Here is a 26,608-nt window from a genome sequence, read left to right as displayed (position 1 = left end):
AAATTACTTAGATCCATCCTTTTACCGCAATTGTGAAAGTTCCTAAAAGTTACTGTCTTGCATGCTGATGCACACACTAATTTTCAAGCCCTATATAGAAACCAAATTCTAAACAACACAGTAGAGTAGTACTTGAGACTCAAACTGGACAAATGTTGTCTCAGCAAAATATTTAGTCCCAAATTAAACATATCCAAAGAGCAGAGTCTCACTTTATTGCCCAGTCTGGAGTGCAGTGGGGCAATCTTGGCTCACTGCAACCTCTGTCTCACAGGTTCAAGCGATTCTCCTGCCTCACCAAATAGCTGGGGCTACAGGCATGCACCACTACCCCCAGCTAATTTTCCTAGTTTTAGTGATTCACTATGAGGGCTAGAGTACTTTTCCTTGTAACAAATTTACAGGTGATGCTGCTGACTCTGGGACCACATTTTTGAAAATCACAAAATATGTGGAGTTTTTGTGACCTGAGCTATGCTATATTTATATAGCATGAAACATTCATGCAGCACCGCATATGCTTTGTTACTCTATTCTTCACAAAGAAATTTCTCGAGTCAAAAGTATTTTCTAATAAATGCTAAGTAATTACATTTATGGCTGTAGATTTAGCATTTTATTTGAGAAAACTGGAAGTTGGTTGAAAGTTAATGCTTCTTGTTTATCTACTGACTTGCTTAAATCCAAAAATATTTTTTGATCTGCAATTCTGTATCTATTCTGTAAGTAGTTTAAATTACAAGTCTTTTCAAAGTACTCAGACATCAACTACAGCCACCTAAAACCATTTATGTAACCTTTTGAAGCTGTGGACTTAATTTCTCAATTAAGTTACACAATAGGAGAGTAACCTGGAGGAATGTAAGTCAGTGGGTCTAAAGTCACTTTTCAAAAACTCTTCAGATGCTCTAGCGTACATTTTCTATCTTCTTTTTATTTTCTTTTCTCCAGTTCGATCTCTGAAACACTATGAAATGTTAAGACAGGTATAAAATGCACTTAAAACCAAATTTAATTTAATAAATTAAATGTGCTCTGTTCTTCTAATGATTTAACTACACACCTTTTCACATTTCAAACTCTTAACAGGTATGATTAAAGTGCAACATCTGCAACTTATCTTCCTAAAAAGAAAGGCATAGAAGTATATGACGTGATGTATGTGCCAATGGCTAGCCAGTGCCTGTTACATAGTAGCTGCTCAGTTTCTTAAATCATAATTTTCAAAGGAACATGGAACAGTTACCAGTAAGAAAATATGTTAAGGTATAAGTTTACAGTGCAGGATTTTAAAGGCAGAAGCATTTTTGGACTGTCAGCATATAGAAGGTAAAAATTTCACATCAAGGAAATAATATATTCAGAGGTAAAAGTTTTGAAACATGAGCTCCAGTTTAGAGAATGGAGACAATTTAGCTTAATTCAGTTTAGTGCAACCCTGGTCACACATTAGAACAACCCAGGGTGTTTTTCAAATTCCAAGTGCCTGAGTCCCACTCTAACCCAGTTACATCTGAATCTCCAGGTATGAGAGATAAACATCAATATTAATAACAAACAAAAACTTTTCTGAGTAGTATTAGGGGAAAAAAGAAGCAAAAAGAATCAATTAGTTGAAATTTTCTATTGTTGAGGGCTGGGCACGGTGGCTCACGCCTGTAATCCCAGCACTTTGGGAGGCCGAGGCAGGTGGATCACGAGGTCAAGAGATCAAGACCATCCTGGTCAATATGGTGAAACCCCATCTCTACTAAAAATACAAAAAATTAGCTGGGCATGGTGGTGCGTGCCTGTAATCCCAGCTACTCAGGAGGCTGAGGCAGGAGAATTGCCTGAACCCAGGAGGGGAGGTTGCGGTGAGCCGAGATTGTGCCATTGCACTCCAGCCTGGATAACAAGAGTGAAACTCCATCTCAAAAAGAAAAAAAAAAAAGAAAAAAGAAAATACAAAAATTAGTTGGGCATGCTGGTGCACACCTGTAATCCCAGCTACTTGGGAGGCTGAGGCAGAAGAATCACTTGAATCCAGGAGGTGGAGGTTGCAGTGAGCCGAGATCAAACTACTGTACTCCAGTCTGGGTGACAAAGCAAGACTCCTTCTCAAAAAAAAAAAAAAAATTCTATTTTTGCCATCAACCTGAACTGGGTTTATTAATTTCCAATAGAAATGTAGCTTGCAAATATTATGGCATAACATAATTTGGGGAGCTGTTACTGGCCTTCACAAAGAACACTGAGCTGTTTTGGCATCTATGACTAACAAGGTCTTCATTGGTTTATTAAAATTTCTTTTTATGAGGAATTCCTGGACAAGGTTGAAGTAATAACACATTCTGGCCCTTGCTGTAATTTGGTAGCTAAAAATGACAAGTCTACAATTTATTGCAGGGGTATAGTGCAAAGAAATTTCCAAGGGTAAGTTAGCACAGACACTACCCAACTGTCATATACAAAAAGGAGCACAGGCATTGAAATCAATTGTTCATTTCATTGATTCTCCAATTACTAGTTTTAATTTATGTGTTATTTAACTTCTATAAACTGTAGTTCTCACATTTGTAAAATTAGGATAATGATAATATTCATATCAGAGGTAGCCCGGTGATTCAAATTAGATTATTTACATGAAAGATATTTGAAAAGGTAGATGTATATGGGCATTATTTTGGGGTACCTAGAATTTCCTCTTTGACTTATTCTTGTAAAACAGTAAAATCTCAGCCAGAGAAGCTTCCGATCTTGAAATTATTTCTATTTTTTTTCAACTTGACTTCACCAGCCAAGAAAATGAACTCTGTGAAAAGGTAAAATATAAAATAATTTGTTCACATTATAATACCATTTATCATTCATAACATTTTCTGCATTTTGTCATTTGACAGGTGCAAGAGTAGAGCTTTCTAAACTTTCCTTGTAGGTTTTATGGAAATTTATCTCTCCTATTTCCAATCTCTGTAGGATATATAAGTGAAGGATTGAGAAGTATTTTATATTTGTTTTTCTTTTAAATATGAAGATGTCCAAGGCTCTGATTTTGATTATCAAAAATCAAAGCAAACCATTTGATCTCTAATTCTGAGGTGTTTCTAGTCTATTTGAAGAGACAATATATATATACATAGTTTATTTAAAATTGTTACTATAATACAACTGTTTATATTAACAATCTGGTCTGTATCACAAAGAATCTTGGCTCAACCTGGGCCTTTCCATTATTTCTAAACACATATCACAATGTATTCTGACAAACTCCATGTGCTTTTCCTTTAGCTGTTGTTTCCTGAATAATATTGGAAGCTTTTCTAGATGCAATATCTGTCAGGTCAGTATAGTAGTGAGTAATGAAACACTAGCCTTGCTGAAAAATGCTCTTAAAATGGTAGTTCATTCTAGTTCCTAGGACACCTAAGAGCACCTGATATCAGATGAGGCAGGCAGCAGGCACATTTCTACAGAACAATGCAGCTTAGCAAGGAGCAGATGCTTGATGCCAGGGTGGTACCTAATGGTGTGGAGTTGCAGCAAAAGAGACAGTTTTGCATTGGGGGTACACCATGTTCTTGGTTAGCAGCACCCATTTATCACATGCAACATGATTATAGAAATGATAGTTACTACTCAGGAAGTGCTTATTTAGCACCAGATCTATACTAGATGCTTTTATGCCTGCTGTCAAAATTAATTCTTGCCACTAACTGATAAGCAGACATTATTTACTTTCTCTCTTACCACTGAAGTTCAAAAAATATAAATAATTTGACAAGGATCATACTCCCAGTAAGTAACATAGAATTTAAGCCAAGTTCTACTCAGTTCTAAAAATATTTTCTACAGCAGTATCTTCAAAGTGGCATAGACACACTACTGCAGGGTCACAAAGACATTTGTAAGGGATACATGGTGCAGAGATTTTTTTTTTAAATTTACTTTTAGCTCATCCTTCCAACTATACTTTTCAAAATAAATCTGATTGAGAAGACTCCTGAAGATTCTCCTTCACCAACTCTCCTTTCAAAATCTCCTTTCTACAATGTTTCAGAAGAAGAGCCTGTCTTCCCCCTGTCCTGAATTCATTTTCCATACAGTCTCCTCCCAGAATGGGAAAAGCTTCCAGGGTGTTAAACAAGTGGGAAATTCAAAATATTGGTACTAGTGTTGCCAACACACATAACTTTAATTACTAGGCAACAAACTTCTTGCATGTTGAGTAGTTTATAAATAAATTCATCATTTGTAAAATTGCTTTTATCAAATAATTCTTGGTTGAGTTGTCAGTTGATGGATTAAATTGTAAAAACTAACTTTTTTGCTTGATTGTACCATTATTAGCATATCTAGCTCAAATGAGTTCAAAAAAGTAAGTAAAATTTGTATAAAAATGTCTTTACCCTTATCTGGTTATTTATAAGAACAAGATTTCCTAGAAGTTATTTATTTTTGACCATTTAGAATAGGATTTATATACCTATTTTTGTTACAGAGAAGTTTGGTAGGCTAATAATTCTTTTCCCTTTTTACATTTTACAAATAAAAACTCCACATATTTATTGTGCATCACATGATACTTTGATGTATGTATCCATTGGGGAATGTCTAAACCAATCTACTTAAAATGTCTATTACCTCACGTATTTATTTGGGTGGTAAGAACATTTAAAAGCTACTCTCTCAGCAATTTTCAAGTATACCATACACTGTTATTAACTATAATCACCATGTTGTATGATAGATCTCCTGAACTTACTCCTCCTATCTAACTAAAATTTTGTATCTGTACACGAACATCTCCTTAATCCTCACCAATATTTTAAAAATATTTTAAGCATAACCTATATAACATCTAGATATAATTGTGTAGAAAAATAGTATACAAATACAAGTTCAAGTATAAAAAGGTAACTCCAGAAAGTTACAGACTCTCAAAGAAGAGTTTAAGTTGTTTTTGATATGAATGATGGTATCAAATAATTAAGTAGGATTCATTTTTTGAAACGAATATGTTAATTTTTAAATTGACACCATTTGCAATTTTCTTAAATTATATCCTCTGAAATTATTTATGATTTAAAAAATTTGATAGTATAGTAGGAAATTTATAATTAACAACAGTTATTTCTGTTGTATATTTTTAAATAGTTGGAAGAAAAGATTTGAAAGATTCCCAACACAAAGAAAAGATAAATGTTTGAGGTGATTGATATTCCAACGACTCTGATTTGATGATTACATCTTATACATTATAGGTATCAAAACACCACATGTACCCCAAAGATATCTACAACTATTACAAGTCAATGAAAAATAAAAAACTTAAAAAATTATCTTAAATATTTAAAAATCAGCATGGGACCGACTTTAAAAAGTGTGAGAGAATACATAAAAAGTGGTTTTAAATTTCTCACTTAGTGCTACTCAAAGATAAAATCTTGAAGACAACTTCTATGTAGAACATTGTCCTCAGTGATGTGATTTATTGCTATATAGCAAAGGAAGTAAACCAATGTATTTAGGAGCATAAGTTTTATAATAAAACAGACATCTGCTCTAACCTTAGCCTCCAATTTGTTATTGTACCTTACACAAGTTATTTGACCCCTCTAAGCCCTTTTTTCCAACTCTATAATAATGTAGGTACTTAGTTTGGTCAGACCCTTCTAAATGTCACATAAAATTATGTCAAGATCTAGAAAAATCTCTACACAGATCAAGTGTCATATATGTATATTCATAAAAGTAGTCATAGACAAAACTGTGTAAAAGAAAGGGACATGCATAATTTTAGGCTAATCTTCCAGAGGGGTCAGGGATTGGTATGGTCTCCAAGAGTAAATAAAATAAATTCAAAAGGAGGTAAGAGAAGGGGAAAAAAAATCACTACCCAAAGGGGCAGAAACACTATAAGCCACGATAGTGGGAGAGCACAAGGTATGTGAGTCAAGAATTAAGAACTGCACCTTTAATAATGAAGATGTTGCCAATAAAATAGCTCTACTTGTATGAAATAAAGCTAGAACTTCCCTAATCCTAATGGTTTCACTGCTTCTGTTATAACTCTGGTTTCTATTATAATCTTATTTGTAATTTCTGCTTGCTTGACATTTCTAAATTCTAAAATTCAATAATACGTCCTTCGTCATATTCCCTTAACTTGGTTCCTGCTTACAATTCAATTTTGTTATTCAAGCTTCTTTTTCTGATCCTAACTCTCAGTTTTTGCCTGGGCATTAAAAAGCTATCTTAATCTTCCTCTTCTTCATGGGCTTATGAGAGAGAACACAAAATTCTGAAAGCTCATATTTTAGTGTCTAGCTGGTGTGGATTAAAATCCCAACTCTATCTGGGTAGCTTGGTAAACTCAGAACTTCTCTGAATCTCAGTTTTCTTTCCAATGGGGATAAAAATTTCTAATCAACAGAATTGCTGTAAAGGTTAGAGAACATATGTCATAATAAACAGTTAGCATACTCAACCTTTAGAAAATTATAGCCCTTATTAAAACATTCCCATTGTTACTCTTGCTGATGCAATACATGGAAACATTTATTGGAGTTCTGATTATTTTTGAAATGAATGTTTTATAAAATAAAACACATTACAAACCTATAGCAAAGATGTTCCTGTGAAAGATGAATTAATATATGAAAAGTCACAAATTTTATGCTTTCTCTGAAAGCAAAAACCAAAATTATTCTCCAGAAACGGAAAGCAAGGGGACACATAACAGGCTGAAAAGGTCTGCTCTGAGTGTTGTTACAGACTGAAGTGAAAGTGACTGCTGGTTATTATAAAATGTTCTTATGACGTGTTCATATTGAAACAGAAATTATAGGCAGAAGGAACAGGAGGGAGCACAAATTGGCTCAGCCTCTTTTATCTGGTTAAGCATCCATTGTACCTACATTTAAGCCATTTAATTTCACAAATATGTGTATTGAATACACACTGGGTATCCAGAATGTAAAGAGTCTCAATATGAAATAAATTTTATTTTTGATTTTATATTTTGAATTGGGCTTTAAATTATGGTTATAAATCAAATGGGATACTCACTATGGTTTTTAGTCATTAAAGTAAACATTACTTTTTTTTTAATGAACAGGGTTTGCTAGTCCACTTACTGGGATAGCAGATGCCTCTCAAAGCAGCATGCACAACGCCTTGCACATCTATATGAATGGAACGATGTCCCAGGTACAGGCATCTGCCAATGATCCCATCTTCCTTCTTCACCATGCATTTGTTGACAGGTTGGTTAATATTTCTTTATCAACTATGTGCTTATTGTATTCATATGTAGAAGGTACCTGTCAAATGTGACTTAAGTTATTAAATAAAAGCTAAGAAGTTATAGTAGTCTACTGTCTATGATCAGGTTGTCCCCAAAACAGACCTTAGGCTAAGTATTTGCAGGCAAATGTATAATAAAGAAAGTATTTATAAAGATAAATTGGTAAGAAGGCAGGTTTGGCCGAGTACAAAACGAAGAAAAGCCGAATTAGGGTACAAAGCTGAAATCCCAGACTCCACTAAATCTTGGTAAAGTGTAAAGTATACCCTAGTTTGTCCTACCTTAAGAAAAAGAGATGAGTTTTTGTAATCCCATTGCCCTGAGGTAGGGGCTGGTAGGACTCCTAGGAGCTTGATTTCAGATAGTCTTTGTGGCTCCATTACCCAAGGGTGCCTTCTAAAGCTTCAGGAGAAAATCATTAAGAGCAAAGAATGAAAAAGCAGGGGGAGGGACACCCAGAACTGATTCAGGAATTTAAGGCCATGTGGGGCTGTCACTAACCTACTCCATCAGTCATCAATATATTCTTCCTTCTGGAAATTGTATTTTTATTTCTTCTCTTTTCTAATCTAAGACACTCACATATAAATACAAACTGATCTCTTCCACTGGTATGAGCAGTATATGATTAATTCTCCAGACAGAGTGCACTATGGCTCAACTGTCCTATTTAATGTGATTTAATTGTCTTGGAGCTTTTATTCCCCTTATTAACCGTCTTCCATTACATGCGTAATGTCTTAGACGTATTAGGTTTTAGACTTAATTGTAGGTGATGATAGCAGAAAAGAAAGTACCCAGAGGAAGGTCAGCTATCTACTCTTGAAATTTTTCAGGAAGAAAGGAGAAAATAAAGCATCAAATCATGATTGACAAATGCTGCAGTTTTCTTTGTCCCCTTTGCAGTAATTTCCTCACAACAGCTAATGAATAAGGCACAGATTTATACCTGCCACTAAGATAATACTATCATTCTCTTAAGTCAAATTAAGAGGTCTTATTTTTCCTGTTTTAAAGATAAGGAAACTGAAACTGTGAGTTAAAGATTTTACTTAATTTACCAACATCTTCACTTCACTCATGTCCACAGGAACACGGATATAATATCAAATAAGAAACTGACCATTACCCAGGAAAATCATTAGGCAGATTTTTATTGGCTTCATGAGAACTCTCAAATAATGAGAATTAAGTAATAGTCTGTGTTGTTTTATTTAGAAATCAGTGTATCAAAATGTGTATGAACATCGAAATGTTGGTATCAATACCAATATCAAAACCACCTATACTCATATATAAGAGAAAAAAGCATAGTGCTGGAATAAAATGTTACCAGAAAAGATAAATTGAACGCTTTTTAAGATGTCTTTTTATATCATTTTTGGTGTAAATTTTTGCCATTTGTAATCTCTAGAACCACCCAGTGAATGCTAAAGATTTAAGTATGACCACCCTAGCGACTTCCATTCAATATAATATTAAAAGTTCTACCCAATTTGCAATTAAGCAAGAAAAATAATAAGGTATAAAAATATGAAAGAAAGAGGATATTCTGTCTGTTTACTGATCTGACCTTATACACAGAAAAGCCTGAGAATTCACTGGAAAACTGTTAAAACTGATAAATTAAGTAAACTTGCAAGATACTAATCCAACATACAAAAATTAGTAGTGTTTCCATACACTTACCATAAACTATCTGAAAAAGAAACTAAGAAACCAACCCCATGTACAACAGCATCAAAAATAACATACTTAGGAGTAAATTTACCCAAAAAAATGAAAGACATGTACACTGAAAACTATAAAACATTGATAAAAATACCTGTAGACCACAAAAATAATTAGATATCCTATATTCATAGATTAGAAGAATTAATATAGTTAAAATTACTATACTACCCAAAGAAATCTACATATTCAATGCAATCCTATCAAAATATCAAGAGATTCTTCACAAAAAATAGAAAAACAGTCTTCAAATTCATTCGGATCTATGAAAGAACCTGAATAGCCAAAATAATCTTGAGCAAAAAGAACAAAGCATCATATTCCCTGATTTCAAAAATATACTACAAAACTGTAGTAATTATAACAGCATGGTAATAGCATAAAAGCAGATACATTGTCCATTGAAACAGAATTGAGAGCCCAGAAATAAATCCAATAATTTACATTCAATTAACTTTTCACAAAGATGCCAAAAACAATGAGGAAAGAACAGTCTCTGCAATTAATCATGTTGGGACAATTGGATATCCACATTCAGCAGAATAAAACTGGACCCATATCTAACACCATTTCCAAAAGCAATTCAAAATGGATTAAAGACTTAAATATAAAATTAGAAATTGTGAAACTGCTAGAAGAAAACATACGGTTAAAGCTCCAAGACTTTGGTCTGGGCAATGATTTTTTTTGGATATGGGCCCAAAAGCATAGGCAACAAACACAAAAATAGACAAATTAGATTACATCAAACTAAAAAGTTCCACGCAGCCAAAATAAAAATTAATGTGATAGACAGACAACCTACAAAATAGGAGAATATATTTGCAAACCATACCTCTGATAAGGGGTTGATATTCAAACTATATTAGGAACTTAATTTAATAGTTAGAAAACAGAAAAACTAAAAATAGGCAAAGGATGTGAATAGACATTTTTCAAAAGAAGATATGCGAATGTCCAATGAGTACATGAAAAGATGCTCAATGTCACTAATCATCAAGGAAACACAAATCAAAACCACAATGAGATAATATTAATATTACCTCACATTTTAGAATAGCTGTTAATGAAAAGATAAAGATAAGAAGTGTTAGAGACTATGGAGAAAAAAGGAAATTATTGTGCACTGTTGATGGGAATGTAAATTAATACAATCATTCAGGAAAACATGAAAGTTTCTTAAAAAATTAAAAATAGAACTACCACATGATTCAGCAGTTCCACTCCTGGGCATATTTCCAAAGGAAAATATATCTCAACCTCCAAATTCATTGCAACATTATTCATTTTATAAGGCAAGACACAAAACCAACCCAAATACTGATAATGATGGATAAAGAAAATGTGATATATGTACACAATGGAACACTATTCTTAAAAAAAAAAAAAAGGAAAATTCTGTCATTTATAACAACATAAACAAACTTGGAGTTCAGTATGTGAAATAAAATGAGTCAGGCAAACAAATACAGAAACTGCATGGTCTCACTAATTGTGGAGTCAAAAGAAAAGTCAAATTCCTAGAAATAGAGAGTACAGGATGGTTACCAAGGGATGGATCTGGTGTGGTTGAAGGGAAGTTTGTCAAATGACACAAAATTTCAGCTAAGTATAAGAAGTAGGCTGGAGTTAGCAGCTCATGTCTGTAATCCCAGCACTTTGGGAGGCCAAGATGGGAGTTCACTTTGCCTGAACTCAGGAGTTTGAGACCACCTTGGACAACATGGTGAAACCCCATCTCTACTAAAAACACAAAAATTTAGCTGGGTGTGGTGGTAAGCACCTGTAATCCCAGCTATTAGGGAGGCTGAAGTAGCAGAATTGCCTGAACATGGGAGGCCAAGGTTGTAGTGAGTTAAGATTACACCACTGCACTCCAGCCTGGGCAACAGATTGAGATGCCATATCAATAAATAAATAAATAAATAAGAAAAGAAGTAAATTAAGAGAGCTATTATATAGCATGATGACTAAAGTTAATGGCAATATACTGTATTCTTGAACATTGCTAAGAAAGATTTTAACTGTTCTTAGCACATGAAAAATAAAAAGTAAGTATGTGAAGTAATGCAATGTTAATTAACTTGAATAGGCCATTCACAATGTATGTATACAGGCACACATGAAAATACTGTGGTCTTAGTGCCAGGCCACTACAATAAAGTGAATATGTCAATAAATAGAGACACAAAGTTTGGGTTTCCCAGTGCATATAAAAGTTATGTTTATGAAATCAGCCCAGGTGCCCATCAGTGGTGGACTGGATAAAGCAAATGTGGTACATTTACACCATGGAATAGTATGAGAAAGAACAAAATGATGTCCTTTGCAGCAACATGGATAGAGTTGAAGACCATAATCCAGAATGAATTAACACAGGAACAGAAAACCAAGCACTGCATGTTTGCTCATATAAGTGGGAGGTAAACACTGGCTACATATGAATATAAAAATGGCTGGGTTTGGTGGCTCAAGCCCGTAATCCCAGCATTTTGGGAGGCCTAGGCGGGTGGATCACAAGGTCAAGAGATCGAGACCATCCTGGTTAACATGGTTAAACCCCATCTCTACTAAAAATACAAAAAATTAGCTGGGCATGGTGGCGCGTGCCTGTAATCCCAGCTACTCAGGAGGCTGAGGCAGGAGAATTGCCTGAACCCAGGAGGCGGAGGTTGCAGTGAGCCGAGATCGTGCCATTGCACTCCAGCCTGGGTAACAAGAGCGAAACTCCGTCTCAAAAAAAAAAAAAAAAAAAAAAAAAATGGGAGCGATAGATATTAGAAACTACTAGGGTGGAGAGAGAAAGAGGGGCATTAAAGCTGAAAACTACTTAATGTGTACTATGCTCAGTACCTGGATGATGGGTTCATTCATACCCAAACCTCAGCATCATGCAATATACCTTTGTAGCTAACCTGCACATGTCCCCAAATTCTAAAATAAAAGTTGAAAAAGAAAAAAAAATTAAAATTATGTTTACACTGTACTATAGACTATTAAATGTACAATGTCATTTTGCCTAAAAAACTGTTTGCATACCTTAATTTAAAAATACTTTATTGCTAAAAAATGCTAACAATCATCTGAGCCTTCATCAAGTTAAACTTTTCCTGGTGGAGGATCTTGCCTTGAGGTTGATGGCTGCTGAATGATCAGGGTGATGGCTGCTGAAAGCTGGGGTCACTGCAGCAATTTCTTAAAATAAGACAAAAATGAAATTTGTTGCATCAATTGACTTCCTTTCACAAAAGATTTCTCTGTAGCATACTATGCTGTTTGAGAGCATTTTATCTATAGTAAAACTTCTTTCAAAATTGGACTCAATCTTGTCAAAGCCTGCTGCTGCTTTATCAACTAAGTTTATCTAAAATACTAAATACTTTGTTACAATATCACAACATTCACAGGATCTTCACCAAAAGTAGATTCCATCTCAAGAAACAACTTTCTTTGCTTAACCATAAAATATCAAATCCTCATGTGTTCAAATTTTATCATGAGATTGTAGCCATTCAGTCATATCTTCAGGCTGCACTTGTAATTCCAGTTTGCTTGCTATATCTATCATGTCTGCAGTTATCTCCATCACTGATATGCTGAACCCCTCAACGTCATCCATGAGGATTGGAATCAACTTCTTCCAAACTTCTGTTAACACTAATCTTTTATTTTCCTTCCATTAATCAGAAATATTCTTAATGGCATCTTGAATGATGAATCTTTTCCAAAAGTTTTCAATTTACTATGCCCAGATCCATCAGAAAAATCACTATCTATGGAATATATAGCCTTACAAAATGTACTTCTTAAATAGTAAGATTTGAAAGTCTGGATTACTCACTGATCCACGGGCTGCAACATAGATATTGTGTTAGTAGGCATGAAAACAGCATCCATCTTCTAGCACATCTCCATCAGAGCTTTCAGGTGACTAGATGCATTATAAATGAGCAGTAATATCTGGAATGGAATTGCTTTTCCAGGGGAGTAGTTCTCAACAGTGGGCTTAAAATATTCAGTAAACCATACTGTAAATGGGTGTGGTTTGTTGTTTCATTTACAAAACAAAGGCAGAGTAAATTTAGAGTATTTCTTATAGGGCCTGGGAGTTTCAGAGTGGTAAATAAGCATTGGATTCTACTTAAAGTCACCAGCTACTTAGCACCCAGCAAGAGTATCAGACTGTCTTTTGAAGCTTAATCCTTCATTATCCTTTGAGCATTAATTTCTCCGTAATATCTGTGAAAGTTCTAGATGGCATCTTGTTCCAGTAGAAGCTGTTTTGTCTGCATTGAAAATCTGTGGTTTAGTGCAGCCACCTTCATCTACTACCTAGATCTTCTGAAAAACTTACTGCAGCTTTCTATTGCACTTGTTGCTTCACTTAGCACTTTTATGTTATGAAGACTGCTCTTTTCTTAAATCTCATAAACCAACCTCTGCCGCTTCAAACATTTTTTTCTGCAGCTTCCTCTCCTGCAGCCTCCATAGGATTGAGAGAGTCATGGCCTTGGTCTCAATTAGGCTTTAGTTTAAGGAAATGTTGTCACTGGTTTGATATTCTATCCAGACCAATAAATTTTCTTCTTATCAGCAGTAAGCCTGTTTTACTTTCATATTGTGTGTGTTTACTGGAGTAGCACTTTACATTTCCTTCAATAACTTTTCTTTTGCAATTGCAACTTGACTAACATTTGCACAAGAGGCCTAGCTTTCAGCTTATATGAGCTTTCAACATGACTTCCTCACCAAGCTCAATCATCTCTAATTTTTTATTTAAATTGAGAGACACGCAACTCTTTCTTTCATTTGAATATTTAGAGGTCATTTTAGAGTTATTAATTGGCCCAATCTCAATATTTTTGTATCTATAGGGAGGCCCAAGGAGAAGGAGAGATTCAGAGGAATGACTGGTCAGTGGAGCAGTTAGAACACATGCATTTGTCAATTAAATTCATCTTTTTAGTATTGGCACAGTACCTGTACAATGGTCACATCAAAGATTTCTGATCACAGATCAGCATAACACATATAATAATAATTTAAAACTCTGTAATATTGCAAGAATTACCAAAACGTGACAGACATAAAGTGAGCACCTGTTGGAAAAATGGGAGTGATACACTTGCTAAACCCAGGGTTGCCAGAAACCTTCAATGTGTAAATCTGTGAAGCACAATAGAGCAAAGTACAATAAAATGATAATGCCTGTATTTTCAAACAACATGTTATGCATAATAAATATATATAATTTTTATTTGTCAGTTAAAATTACTTAACAAAAACATAAATGGCTATAAGCACAAGAAAAAATGTTCACTATCACTAATCGCCTATGAAATACAAACTGAAACCACAATGAGATATCACCTCTTACCTGTTCAAATGCCTCTTATCAAAAAGATAAAAAAGAATGCTGGAAAGGATTTGGAGAAGAGGGAACACATGTATACTTTTGGGTGGGAACGTAAGTTAGTGCACGTTGAAGAATAGTATAGAGCTTCCTCAATAAACTAAAAATAGAATCATCATATGATCCACCAATCCCACTTTTGAGTATATATCAAAAAGAAGTGAAATCACTGTGTCAAATAGTTATTTATATTTCCATGTTTGTCGTAGCACAATTCACAATGAGCAAAATATACAGTCATCCTAAGTGTCTATAATTAGACAAATGGGTAAAGAAAATATAATATATGTATATAATGGAATACTATTTAGCCTTTAAAAAGAAATTCTGTCATTTATCATAATATAGATGAAACTGGAGGATATTATGTTAAGTGAAATAAGCCAGGAAGGGTACAAAGTTTTAGTTTCTCATAATAAGTTCTAGTGGTCTTCTGCCCAGCATGATGATTATAGTAAATAATAATATATTGTATTTTTCCAAATTGCTAGGATAGTAGGTTTTAAATGTTCTTAGCACAATTAAATGATAAATATATGAGGTGATTGATATTTTATCTTGATTCAATCATTCCACTATATATATATATATATGCATCACATTATACCCCATACATACATATAATTATTATTTGTCAAGTAAAAATAAACCTTTCAAAAGTCTCAATTTGTCTAGATACCCTTGACATTTCCCACTTTTGTTTATAAATAAGGTTTTATTGTAACACAACCATGACATTCATTTACATACTGTCTATGGATGCTTTCCGGCTACAACGTCAGAGTTTAGTAGCTGTGACCAAGACCACATTGTTTGCAATGTGGAAAATATTGAATATCTAGCCTTTTGCAGAAAAAGTTTGGGGACCCCTGAGAAAGCTTTACATACATACATATATATATATATACCAGATAAGAGAAAAAAGCTTTTTTTTCTGTAGCGCATGTATATTTAAAGAAAATACAATCAATGAATTCAGTGTCTGGAGACAGAGTTTTTTAGTAGAGATAATATCATTCTGTGAATATACAGCTGTGAAAAGCCACTCTGCCACCTTTGAAAATTAGAATTTTCTGCCCTCTTAGAATCTTCTATTAATTCTATTTTACTATTAGACATTTGCATAATTATAAAACTAACTCAAAAATAATAAGCAAATATCAAGGTAATTTCTCACTGAGCCCTCATAACAAAGCTGATGAAGATTCTGATGACTGAATTATCATTATGCAGAAAGCTAGAGAACTGCAGGTTACCACAGAACACTGCATGGCATCGAGTCATCCTCTCAAATTTCTACCTATGGAGACTCATTTTTCTGAACAGACAGGTCTATTGACTGCCATTCAATTATGCACAAATATATTTATTGGGCAACTACTGTGTGCTGAGTGTATTTTCTTGAACATTCCACATTTATTCCTGTTTCTGTGTTCTGCTTAGACCATTCCTCAAATCTGTAGCCTACTTTTCTGGACCTATCTAGTTTGTACACAATCTTCAAGATTAGTTTCAGTTATGACCTCCTCCATAAACTATGCTCAGGTCATGGCTGTTTATAACTATCACTCCAAAATCTAATTATAAAAATCCATTCCCAACTTTGCATTCAGTGACCTCGAGTTGATAGCCTGAAATCAGCCATGGTGGGAGTATTCATACAATGAAATTGGCAAATGGTACACATCAGGGCTTTTATTCCAAAAGACCTAGTTGTTAAAATAATGGCCAGCACACCACTGCTCTAATCTATTACCTTACACCACATTCTATGCCCCTTATTTTGAACACATCAATTATATTTTTATTTTTATCTCTTCATCTGTTAACTGTTTTCTTGGCTGCAGGAAGCTTTTTAGTTTAATTTAATTTTGCTTGTCTACTTTTGCTTTCATTGCCTGTGCTTTGAGGATCATTTCCAAAAATAGCATTGCCCAGACCAATGGAGCTTTCCCCCATTTTCTTCTAGCAGTTTTACAGTTCCAGGTCTTACATTTAAGTCTTGAACCCATTTTGATTTGGTTTTTATATATGGTGTGATATAAGTAGCTAATTTTATCATTCTGCATGTGACTATCCAGTGGCCTCAACATAATTTATTGAAGAGACTATGCATTATGCATTTATGCACCTCTGTTGAAAATCAATCATAAATGCTTGACTTTATTTCTGGCATGTCTATTCTGTCCCACTGGTCAATGTGTCTGCTTTTATGCCAGTACTATGCTGTGATAATGACTACAGCTTTGTAGTATATTTTGCAGGAAGATACTGTGATTCCCTCACTTTGTTTTTATTACTCAAGATTGCTTTAACTATTCAGTATCATTTGCAGTTGCACATACATTAGGAACTGTTTATTCCATTTCTGTGAAAAGCATCATTAGAATTTTGATAGGGATTGCACTGAATCTGCAGATTGCTTTAGGTAGTATCAACATTTTTAACAATTTAATTCTTTCAACTTTTAAAAATTATTATTTTTATTTATTTATTTATGAGACAGAAATTTGCTCTGTTGCCCATGCTGGAGTGCAGTGGCACAATCTCAGCCCACTGAAACCTCTACCACATAGGTTCAAGCAATTCTCGTGCCTCAGCCTCCTGAGTAACTGGGATTTACAGGCGCATGGCACCACATCCAGCTATTTTTTGTATTTTTAATAGAAATGGGGTTTCACCATGTTGGCCAGGCTGGTCTCGAACTCCTGACCTCAAGTAATCCATTCACCTCAGCCTCCCAAAGTGCCGGAATTACAGGTGTGAGCAACCACGCCCAGCCAGTTCTTCCCATTTTTGAACAAGATATATATTTCTATTTATTTGTGTCTCCTTAAATCTCTTTCATAAAAAAAAAAAAAATTTTTTTTGAGACGGAGTTACCCAGGCTGGAGTGCAATGGCGCGATCTCAGCTCACTGCAACCTCCGCCTCCTGGGTTCAGGCAATTCTCCTGCCTCAGCCTCCCGAGTAGCTGGGATTACAGGCATGCGCCACCATGCCCAGCTAATTTTTTGTATTTTTAGTAGAGACGGGGTTTCACCATGTTGACCAGGATGGTCTCGATCTCTTGACCTCATGATCCACCCGCCTCGGCCTCCCAAAGTGCTGGGATTACAGGCATGAGCCACCGCGTGTAATTAAATTTATGTTTAATTGACAAATAATGATATATATTTCATAAGTGCAATGCAATGTTTTGATCTACATATTTTTGTGAGGCTATTATAAATTGGTTGTTTTCTTCATTGTTAGTATATGGAAATGCTACTAATTTCTCTATCTTGATTTTCTATCCCGTGACCTTACTGAAGTCATTTTTTATTTTTAATAGAATTTTGGCAGATTTCTTAGGGTTTTCAGTATATACAATCATGTCTACAAACTGGGATCATTTTATTTCTTCTTTTCTAATTTGGATACTTGTTATTTCTTTCTCTTAGCTAATTGCTCTGGCTAGGATTTCCAGTATTTTTTTGAATAGTAGTTGTGAGAGTAATCATCCTTGTCTTCTTCCTTATATGAGACAAAAGAAGTTCTCCTTTTTGCCATGAAATATGTTAACACTGGGTTTGTCATATGCAGACTTTATCGTATTGAGGTACATTCCATCTATACCTAATTTTTTGAGAGTATTATAAAATTATATTAAACTTGTAAAATATTTTTTCAATTAATACATCTATGAAAATGATCATATAGCTTTTAGCATTCATTCCGTTGTGATTTTTCTCAACTATAATTGTGAAATTTGTATGTTAAACTATTTTTGCATCTTTGAGATAATCCCTCTTGATGATAGTGAATCAGCCTTGTAATACACTCTTGAATTCAGTGTTTTAGTATTTTTTTGAGGATTTTGCATCTATGTTCATCAGGAATATTGGCCTGTAATTTTATTTCATCATACTCTCCTAGTCTGCCTCTGGTATCAAGCTAAAGCTGGCCTTGTGAGATAAGTTTGAAAGCATTCCCTCCACTGAAATATTTTGGAAGAATTCAGATATTTGTATTAGCTCTTTAAATGTTGGTAGAATTGATCTCTAAAGTAATCAAGTCCCAATCTTTTCTTTGATGGAATAATTTTTCATATTGATTCACCCTCTGTATTCATTATTGGTCGATTAGGTTTTGTATTTTTTCAGGATTCAATTTTAGACATTGTGCATTTCTTGGAATTTATCCATTTTCTTCTAGTCTACTTAATTCATTGGCATATAATTGTTCTTAGTCTCCTATGATTTTTATGTTTCTATGGTGTCAGTTGTAATGTCTCCCCTTTCATTTCTGATTTTATATATTTGCATCTTTTTTTTTTCTTATTCTGGATAAAGATATGTCCATTTTGTTTACCTTGTCAAAAACAAAGTCTTCGCTTCATTTATCTTTTGAACTATTTTTATTTACTTCTCTGATCTTTATTTTTCCTTCCTTCTGTTAACTTTAGGCATAGTTTGCTTTTTATTTTCAGTTTTCTGAAGTACGGCTTTGGGTTGTGTAGTTGAGATATTTCTTTTTGTTAATGTAGGCATTTATTGTTATAATATCCTTCTTAAAATTGCTTTTGCTGTATCCCATAAATTTTAGTAACTTGTGTTTCCATGTTCTCTTCTTTAAAGATTTTAAATTTCCCTTTCAATGTTTTCATTGATCAATTTGTTGTTCAGAAACATATTTTTAAGGTTCCATGTTTTTATGAATTAAAAAAAAAAATTCTTCCTATTGTTGATTTCTAGTTTCTTACTGTTTTGGTCAGAAAAGATACTCGATGATTTAAATCTTAAATTTGTTAAGACTTGTTTTGTGTCTAACCATATGACCTACCCTTATGATAATCCACGTGTGGTTGACAATAATGTGCATTTTCTGTTGCTGTTAGAATGTTTTCTATATATCTGTTGGGTCCATTAGGTCTGAAATGTGGTGTAAGCCCCATGTTTCTCTACTGATTTTTTAATCCAGATAATATATTCATTGCTAAAAAGGGAATATTAAAGTCTCCTCCTCTTACTGTATTATAGTTTCTCACTTCCTTTATATCTATTAATATTTGCTTTATATGTAGGTACTCTGACATTGGGTACATATATTCTTGATAAGATGACTTTATATCACTATATGATAATCATTTTGTCTTATTTCACAGTTTTTGACTTAAAATCTATTTTATCTGATAGAAATATGTCTACTTTTGCTCTGTTTTGGCTTCCATTTCTATAGAAATTTTTTAACCCTTTACTTTCAATTTATATATGTTCTTACAAGTAATATGAGTCTCCTATAGACAACATATAGTTGGGTCTTGGTTTTTTTCTTTCTTTTTTCATTCAGCTACTCTTTTTTTTATAAATGCATAATTTAATCCATTTACATACAAGGTAATTATAGAACTATAAGGACTTTATTAGTGAAATTTATAGATCCTTTGTTTATTTCTTCCTCTTTAGCTGTTTTCCTTTGTGATTAATTTTTTCTAATAATATTATTTGATTCCCTACTTTTTATCTTGTGTATCTATTATAGATTTTTGCTCTGTGATTACTATGAGGTTTACAAAAAAATCTTATAGTTATCACAGGTTAAACTAACAACAACTTAACTTTGAGTATTAAAAATAAAAACCTACACTATTACTAAACTTCTGGCATGCATTTTAAATTTTTGGTGTCATAGTTACATCTTTCAGTATTGTGTATTCCTGAACAAATTATTGTAGCTATTGTTATTTTTAATAATTTTGTATTTTAACCTTCACACGAAAGATATAAGTGATTTTCACACCATCATGAAAGCAGTCGTGCATTCTGAATTTTACTACATATTTTTAATCAATGTTTTACTGTATCCTTTCATATATTGTTGTATTACTTATTGGCATTATCTTGTTTCAGTTTCAAGAACTCATGTTATGATTTCTTATAAGACAGGTCTGGTAGTGATCAACTCTCGGTTTTTGCTTTGTCCGGGAAACTCTTTAACTTACCTTCATTTATGAAAGGCAGCTCTGCTAGAGACAGTATTCTGAGTTGGCAGTTGTTTGTTTGTTTGTTTTCCTTCAGTATTTTGATGTATCATCCCATGCTCTCCTGACCTGTAAAGTTTCTTTTGAGAAATTCCATGCTTGTCTCATGGATATCCCTTTATATGATATTTGCTTCTTTTCTGTTGCTACTTTTATAATCCTCTCTGTCCTTGATATTTTAAAATATATATTTTTTAATTTTTGTGGGTACATAGTAGGTGTATGCCTTTATGAGGTCTATGGGATATTTTGAAACAGGCATGCAATGCATAATAATCACAGCAGGGGAAATGGGGTATCCATTGCCTCAAGCATTTATGTTTTGAGTTTCAAACAATAAGATTATACTATTTAAATTATTTTTAAATGTACAATTAAATTATTTTCACTACAATCACCCTGTTGTGCTAGCAAATACCAAGTATTTTTCTTTCTTTCTAACTATCATTTCGTATCCACTAAACATTCCTAGATGCTCCCCAACCACTTCCCAATCTCTGGTAATCATCTTTCTACTATCTAACTCCACGAGTTCCACTGCTTAATTTTTCACTCCTACAGATAAGTAAGAACATGCCATTTTTATCTTTCTTATTTCACTATAATATAATATCTCTCACGTATAGGTGAGAGCTGAATAGTAAGAACACATGAACACATAGGGAGAAACAACACACGCTGTGGCCTGTCTGTGGGTGGGGAAGAGGAAGAGCATCAGAAATAAACCTAACGGATGCTGGGCTTAATACCTGGTTGATGGGTTGATCTGTGTAGCAAACCACCATGGCACACATTTACCTGCGTAACAAACATGCACATCCCACCCATGTACTCCTGAACTTAAAATAAAAGCTGGAAATCAAAAAATAAAAATAAAACATAAAGGACCCAATTGGGAAAAATTATCTAAAACTTATACTATCACCTAAAGAAATTCAGAAAATATGCAAAGTGGAGAAAGAAACAAAATAACAAAATTAATACTATTTACTTTGTGAACTTTCTGTTTACTTTCTTTGCTATTTTATATGAGATTTTTATTATTGCATTGTATAGGTTGTTTACAGTTTTTAAAAATGAGTTTTTTTGTCATAAACATTATAAATATTTTCTTTGGTTATTTTCTTTTGGTGTTTTAATGGTACTTTTTGCTATTCAGAAGTTATTCTTTTTCATGTTTTTTTTAATTCCGTTGTTTGTTCATAGCTTTAAGTTCATAAATATGTGTTCCTTAGAAAGTAGTATTATCTGTAAACAGAGTGAATTACTCTAAATCTCTAAGTTCCTTTCTGGATTTTACAACTGGATAATCTCTTTTGAAGAAATGACAGTAGAATACATTAGTACAATTACAAGTCTTTAGTGGGATTTTTAGTTATAGCGTAATCATGCTTTTAGTTATGATTATTAGGTAAATTACAAACAGAAAAGTTCAATTTATAGTTAAAATTATTTTTTCCTCTATTCAGATTAAGGTTTGACAGGGAACTCTAAGCTATTCTGAGGTTTGTTAAAATTTAAAAAAAAGGAAAAATATTTCTGGCATGGAGAAGGGGTTGAAAAGTTTGAGAAGACTGATGATTCCAAAAGAGAGAATAGTTTGAAGAGTTGTTTGCTCTGTTTCTATACAAGGATCAGATTTGGGGAAAACTAAAGACAACAGCATCTGGGTCTTTGAATCAGCCTAACACTGCAGTAGCCATCAAGCAAAGCAGATGGTGTCTGCAAATGCACTTCAACTTGGATGGTGGGGAGAGGGTGCAGAAAGTATGAAGAACTGTTTAAGAACCTACTAAGTTCCAGGTCCTGTGACAGGAATTTTTCACTTGTTATTTCTGTAGATGTGACCTGTCTCTGGAAGAAATGTGTGCTTCCTACACTTAAATTACCCTCATATGTACTCTTATCTACCATGTGCATTGTCACCATGCTGTACTCTGCTTACTTGCGAGTTTTCTTAACAGTGTTCCCATTAGTCCTGCATGGATCACATCTAGTTTGTTCATAGTTTTATTGCTAGGATCCAGCAAAATGTCAAGAAATATGATATGTGTCCAATAAATATTTAAGCCCTTTAAATATTATATTCAGTCATTCATTCTTATTTATTAATTCAATGAATCTATTTACTCACTAATTCATTTAGAAAATATTTATTGAGCTCCTGACACTATACTAGGCAATAAGGTTATAGCAGTGAACAAAAAGTTCATAAGCTTAAATTATTACCAATATGATTTCAGTTAGTTTTCACTACAATTAACTGAAATTGTATCAATACAATTATATACAGTATTGCAGTCCATTTGTATAGATGTTAATATAATTTAATATATTAATATCATATAATATATTATATATTGTCTTACATATTATTTCATATTAATATGTGAAATTGTCTCACTACAATTATGTAAGGTATTATAGTCCATTTTTATAGATGAGCAAAGTAAAGACGAAGAGAAAAAATAATTCATTTTTCTTTAAATGGATGCTAAAAGATGGTACCAGGTTTTGAACCCAGATTTTTTGAGCAAATTAAGTCACATTATGCTGTTTCCCACTATAGATTATATTATAAATATTTTGGCATAGGGAAGAGCATGGAAAGACCCTCGTGCAGATAGACTTCTGAAGAAGAGACATGTTATTTCAGAGGAAGTTGAGTATCTAGGATAAAATTTCAGAAGGGACTTCTTTGGCTCTTTTTTTTTTTAATTTTTTTTTGAGATGCAGTCTTTCTTTGTTGCCCAGGCTGGAGTGCAGTGGTGCAATCTCAGCTCACTGCAACCTCTGTCTCCTGGGTTCAAGTGATTCTTCTGCCTCAGTGTCCCAAGTAGCTGGGATTACAGGCACCTGCCATCATGCCCAGCTAATTTTGTTTTGTTTTGTTTCCAGTAGAGGCAGGGTTTTGCCATGTTGGCCAGGCTGTTCTCAAACTTCTGACTTCAGGTGATCCATCCACCTCAGCCTCCCAAAGTGCTAGAATTACAGGCATGAGCCACCAGCCTGACCTCCTTATTGATAGCACAAAGACCTACTGGTGTGGGAGGACTTTGGTGAAGGTGGTCATTTGGACCTTGGAGATTAACTGGAGGGCTCTATTCTGACAACTAGCATTTCAGAAATTTTTCTGTATAGAACAATACGTTGGGAGTGGTTAATGGCAGCATGGGCCAGTAGAAGAAAAACCTTTTTACATTTATAATGTGTTAATTAGTATCCCTGGAAGTTCAGATAAATCATGTAGCTTTTTTGAGACTTATTTTCTTCATTGCTAAAATGGGAGTCTCTAAACAGGTCTTGACCAACTCAGCAGTCAAAGAGATCAAAGAAGACATGAATCTAATTGTTCTCTGTAAACAGTAGGGAGCATAGTGTGGTAATGAATTAAAGAGTCAGGGAGACCTAGACTCAGATATGAGTCAGTTAATGACTCAATCATGGAGCCTCTGCTCTGTATAATGGATGTAATATAATATCACCTTTGTCAGGTGTTGGGAGTATTTTAAATAATACTTAACTAATACTGAATAATAACATGCTACAATAATTATTATTCTCCAATAATTTGAATGCCTATTCTAGAAAAATTGTATTATTCTCAAAAGTTTATAGGTTTTAGATGATTCCAGAGTGGGCATGTCAAAGCAATATAGTGCTTTATTGGGGCTTAGAGGTCCCAGTAAATTGATATAAATATCAGGGTAGTATTAATGTTTTCGAAGATTCCTTTTTATTATTGTATCAATTCACACTACATTATTTAGCATGTGTGGGCCAATCAGTGGACACCAGCTTCTGTATCCTTCCTAAAAGGGCTTGTTACTGTACATGCAGCTGGGGGTTCCACCTATATGTATAAGTCAAGATGTATATCAAGCATCACCTTGTCAGTGCAGCTTTCTCTACCTCCCCAAGGTCCTTACTCCAATCTTTTGGGTCTCCAAGAATTTTGAGGCTGACTTTTTATGTAGAGCTTAAGAGATTGTATTAGAATCGTATTATTATGAATTATAATTGTCTAGTTTACCTGGCAATATCTTGAATTATAATTTTAACTCTCATTTTACCTATCACATCTTTCTATCTGTATTTTCTGTGCTCAGGGAAATTCTCAGCACACAATGTTTCGTTGAATGAATAAAGTATAACAATGTTCAACTGCAGTGTGTTAGCTAGCAAACTGGCTAAGATTTGTAGTTGAAATATATTCTCTGCTGTCATTCCTCAAAGTAGACTATAAAGGCATACAATGAAAATTCAGTAACCATTAAAATATAATTGTTGGGTTTTAAAATGTTTATTATGTATTATTAAATAAGGAAGAAAGGTTACAGAACAAGATATTTAATAATATTCCATTTCAAAAGCATATGCATGAGTATTCACATAGGTAAATTTATCTATTAATTAAAGGGAGAAGGGTATAAAAATGTTGGTAATGAACCTCTGGTTGGTGGAATTAAGCATAAACTTTATTTCCCTTGCATTTTACAAATATTAAAACTATTTTGTAATGGATATGTATACTTTTGCAACTATATCAAAAATAGAGCCAGTTCCCAAAACTGTACACTTAAACAAGCAAACAAACAAACAAAAGTGTAGAGAGGGATATGTTATCATTTGTCTACACTCAAAGTTGCTTAAAATTGTGTTCCTTTCCTTTTATCTATTTTTTATTAAAGTAATTATTGGTGACTCATATTTTCCAGAATTATATTTTTCATAGATTGATTGAGCAAAGAGTTTATCAGGCAGTTGAGCTCCAGGTTCCACATTTTTTCCTAACACACTCTTTATTACTGTCTGTCTACTCCAGCTTCTGAAACGCCCTCTCAGCTCAGCATGGCCTGCTTACGGTGAGAACCACGTATTCAATAACTCCTTCTTATTTCCTCCTTTACACATTCCTATTCAAGAATGGCTTATACAGACAAAAGCAAGCACACCTCTGCACGTATGCGTTCATTCATCTGTTAATTCAACTAACATTAAGTACCCTTTACGTGTCATGTGATACATTAGATCATGGGGATGCAGCAATTACTAACTACTATTATTCTCCACCTAGTTTCTCCCAGGGCAGATATGTCAATAACTAAGTAATATAAAGCAAAATGTAACTTCTTCAGCAACAGTGACTCAATAGGACAGAATCTTTGGACGTGAAAAGAAGAGTACCAAGGAATAGGGACCACAAGAGTAGTCCTCTTTAACCCCTGAATCTGCAGCACCTATCACTATGCCTAGCATAAGATATTTGATGAATAGCTGTTTGATACTATTGTTTGGAATACAATTTTACGACCAGTGTTTTTTTGAAGAATGAGTAAATGTTTTACTTGTGACATTTGGGTGTAAAAACAGTCAATGCATAGAGAACAAAACAAAAAGGTACAGAAGTGTGTGGTTGAAAGAAGCTTCAGAAAACAGTCAATAGTCACAACATTATAAAAATACTGAAAACAAAACTAAGGTTTATTGTGTGCTTACTACATACCAAATTCTTTTATTATTATTATTATACTCTAAGTTCTGGGGTCCATGTGCAGATCATGCAGGACTGTTACATAGGTATACACATGCCATGGTGGTTTGCTGCCTCCATCCTCCTGTCACCTACATTAGGTATTTTTCCTAATGTTACCCTCCCCAATCTCCCCATCCTCTGCTATCCCTCCCCTATCCCCCTACCCCACAACAGACCCCAGTGAGTACACACCAAATTCTAAGTGTATCAGATGAATTGACTCATTCAGTCAATACTTACAGAAATCCTACCGGTTAACTGCCATTATCGTTACGTCTTATGGATGAATAGACTCAAGTTCAGAGGGGTTAAGTAACCAGTACTAAATACTGCTTCATAAAATGTTTAGCTGGAGACTTAATAAAGGAATGTGTATATTGGATATAGACAGAGAAACTATACTCTTCCCCCAACAAGGCAGGAGGAACTGTCAGGAAAAGTGATTCTTCTAAACATTAGTCAAGCAGTGCCATTATTGCTGCAGGAGGCATTGTTTTACAAACAAGTTGGTAAGAAAATTAGCAAGCTAAGGGCTTGCAGGCAGGGAAATGGGGATTAAGAAGAATCTGAAGAGGACAAACTCTGGGCCAAAATTTAAGGGTGGGGAGATTTGCCATTT

The 26,608-nt window shown here is 33.9% G+C and overlaps 1 protein-coding gene across 1 annotated transcript in view; it reads left to right on the top strand.

The window, feature by feature from the left end:
- TYR (tyrosinase) overlaps positions 1–26,608 on the top strand; it is a 112,126-nt gene that overhangs the window by 26,634 nt on the left and 58,884 nt on the right. Inside the window, exon 3 of the mRNA XM_002754705.5 lies at positions 7,100–7,247. Within this exon, the coding sequence (XP_002754751.1) occupies positions 7,100–7,247 (148 nt within the window). The remainder of the gene's footprint in view (positions 1–7,099; positions 7,248–26,608) is intronic.

Source organism: Callithrix jacchus, chromosome 10 (genome assembly GCF_049354715.1).
Source record: "Callithrix jacchus isolate 240 chromosome 10, calJac240_pri, whole genome shotgun sequence".
NCBI classification, from domain to species: Eukaryota; Metazoa; Chordata; class Mammalia; order Primates; family Cebidae; genus Callithrix; species Callithrix jacchus.
The sequence above is the reverse complement of the archived record's forward strand: the minus strand, read 5'-3'. Positions and strand labels throughout refer to the sequence as shown.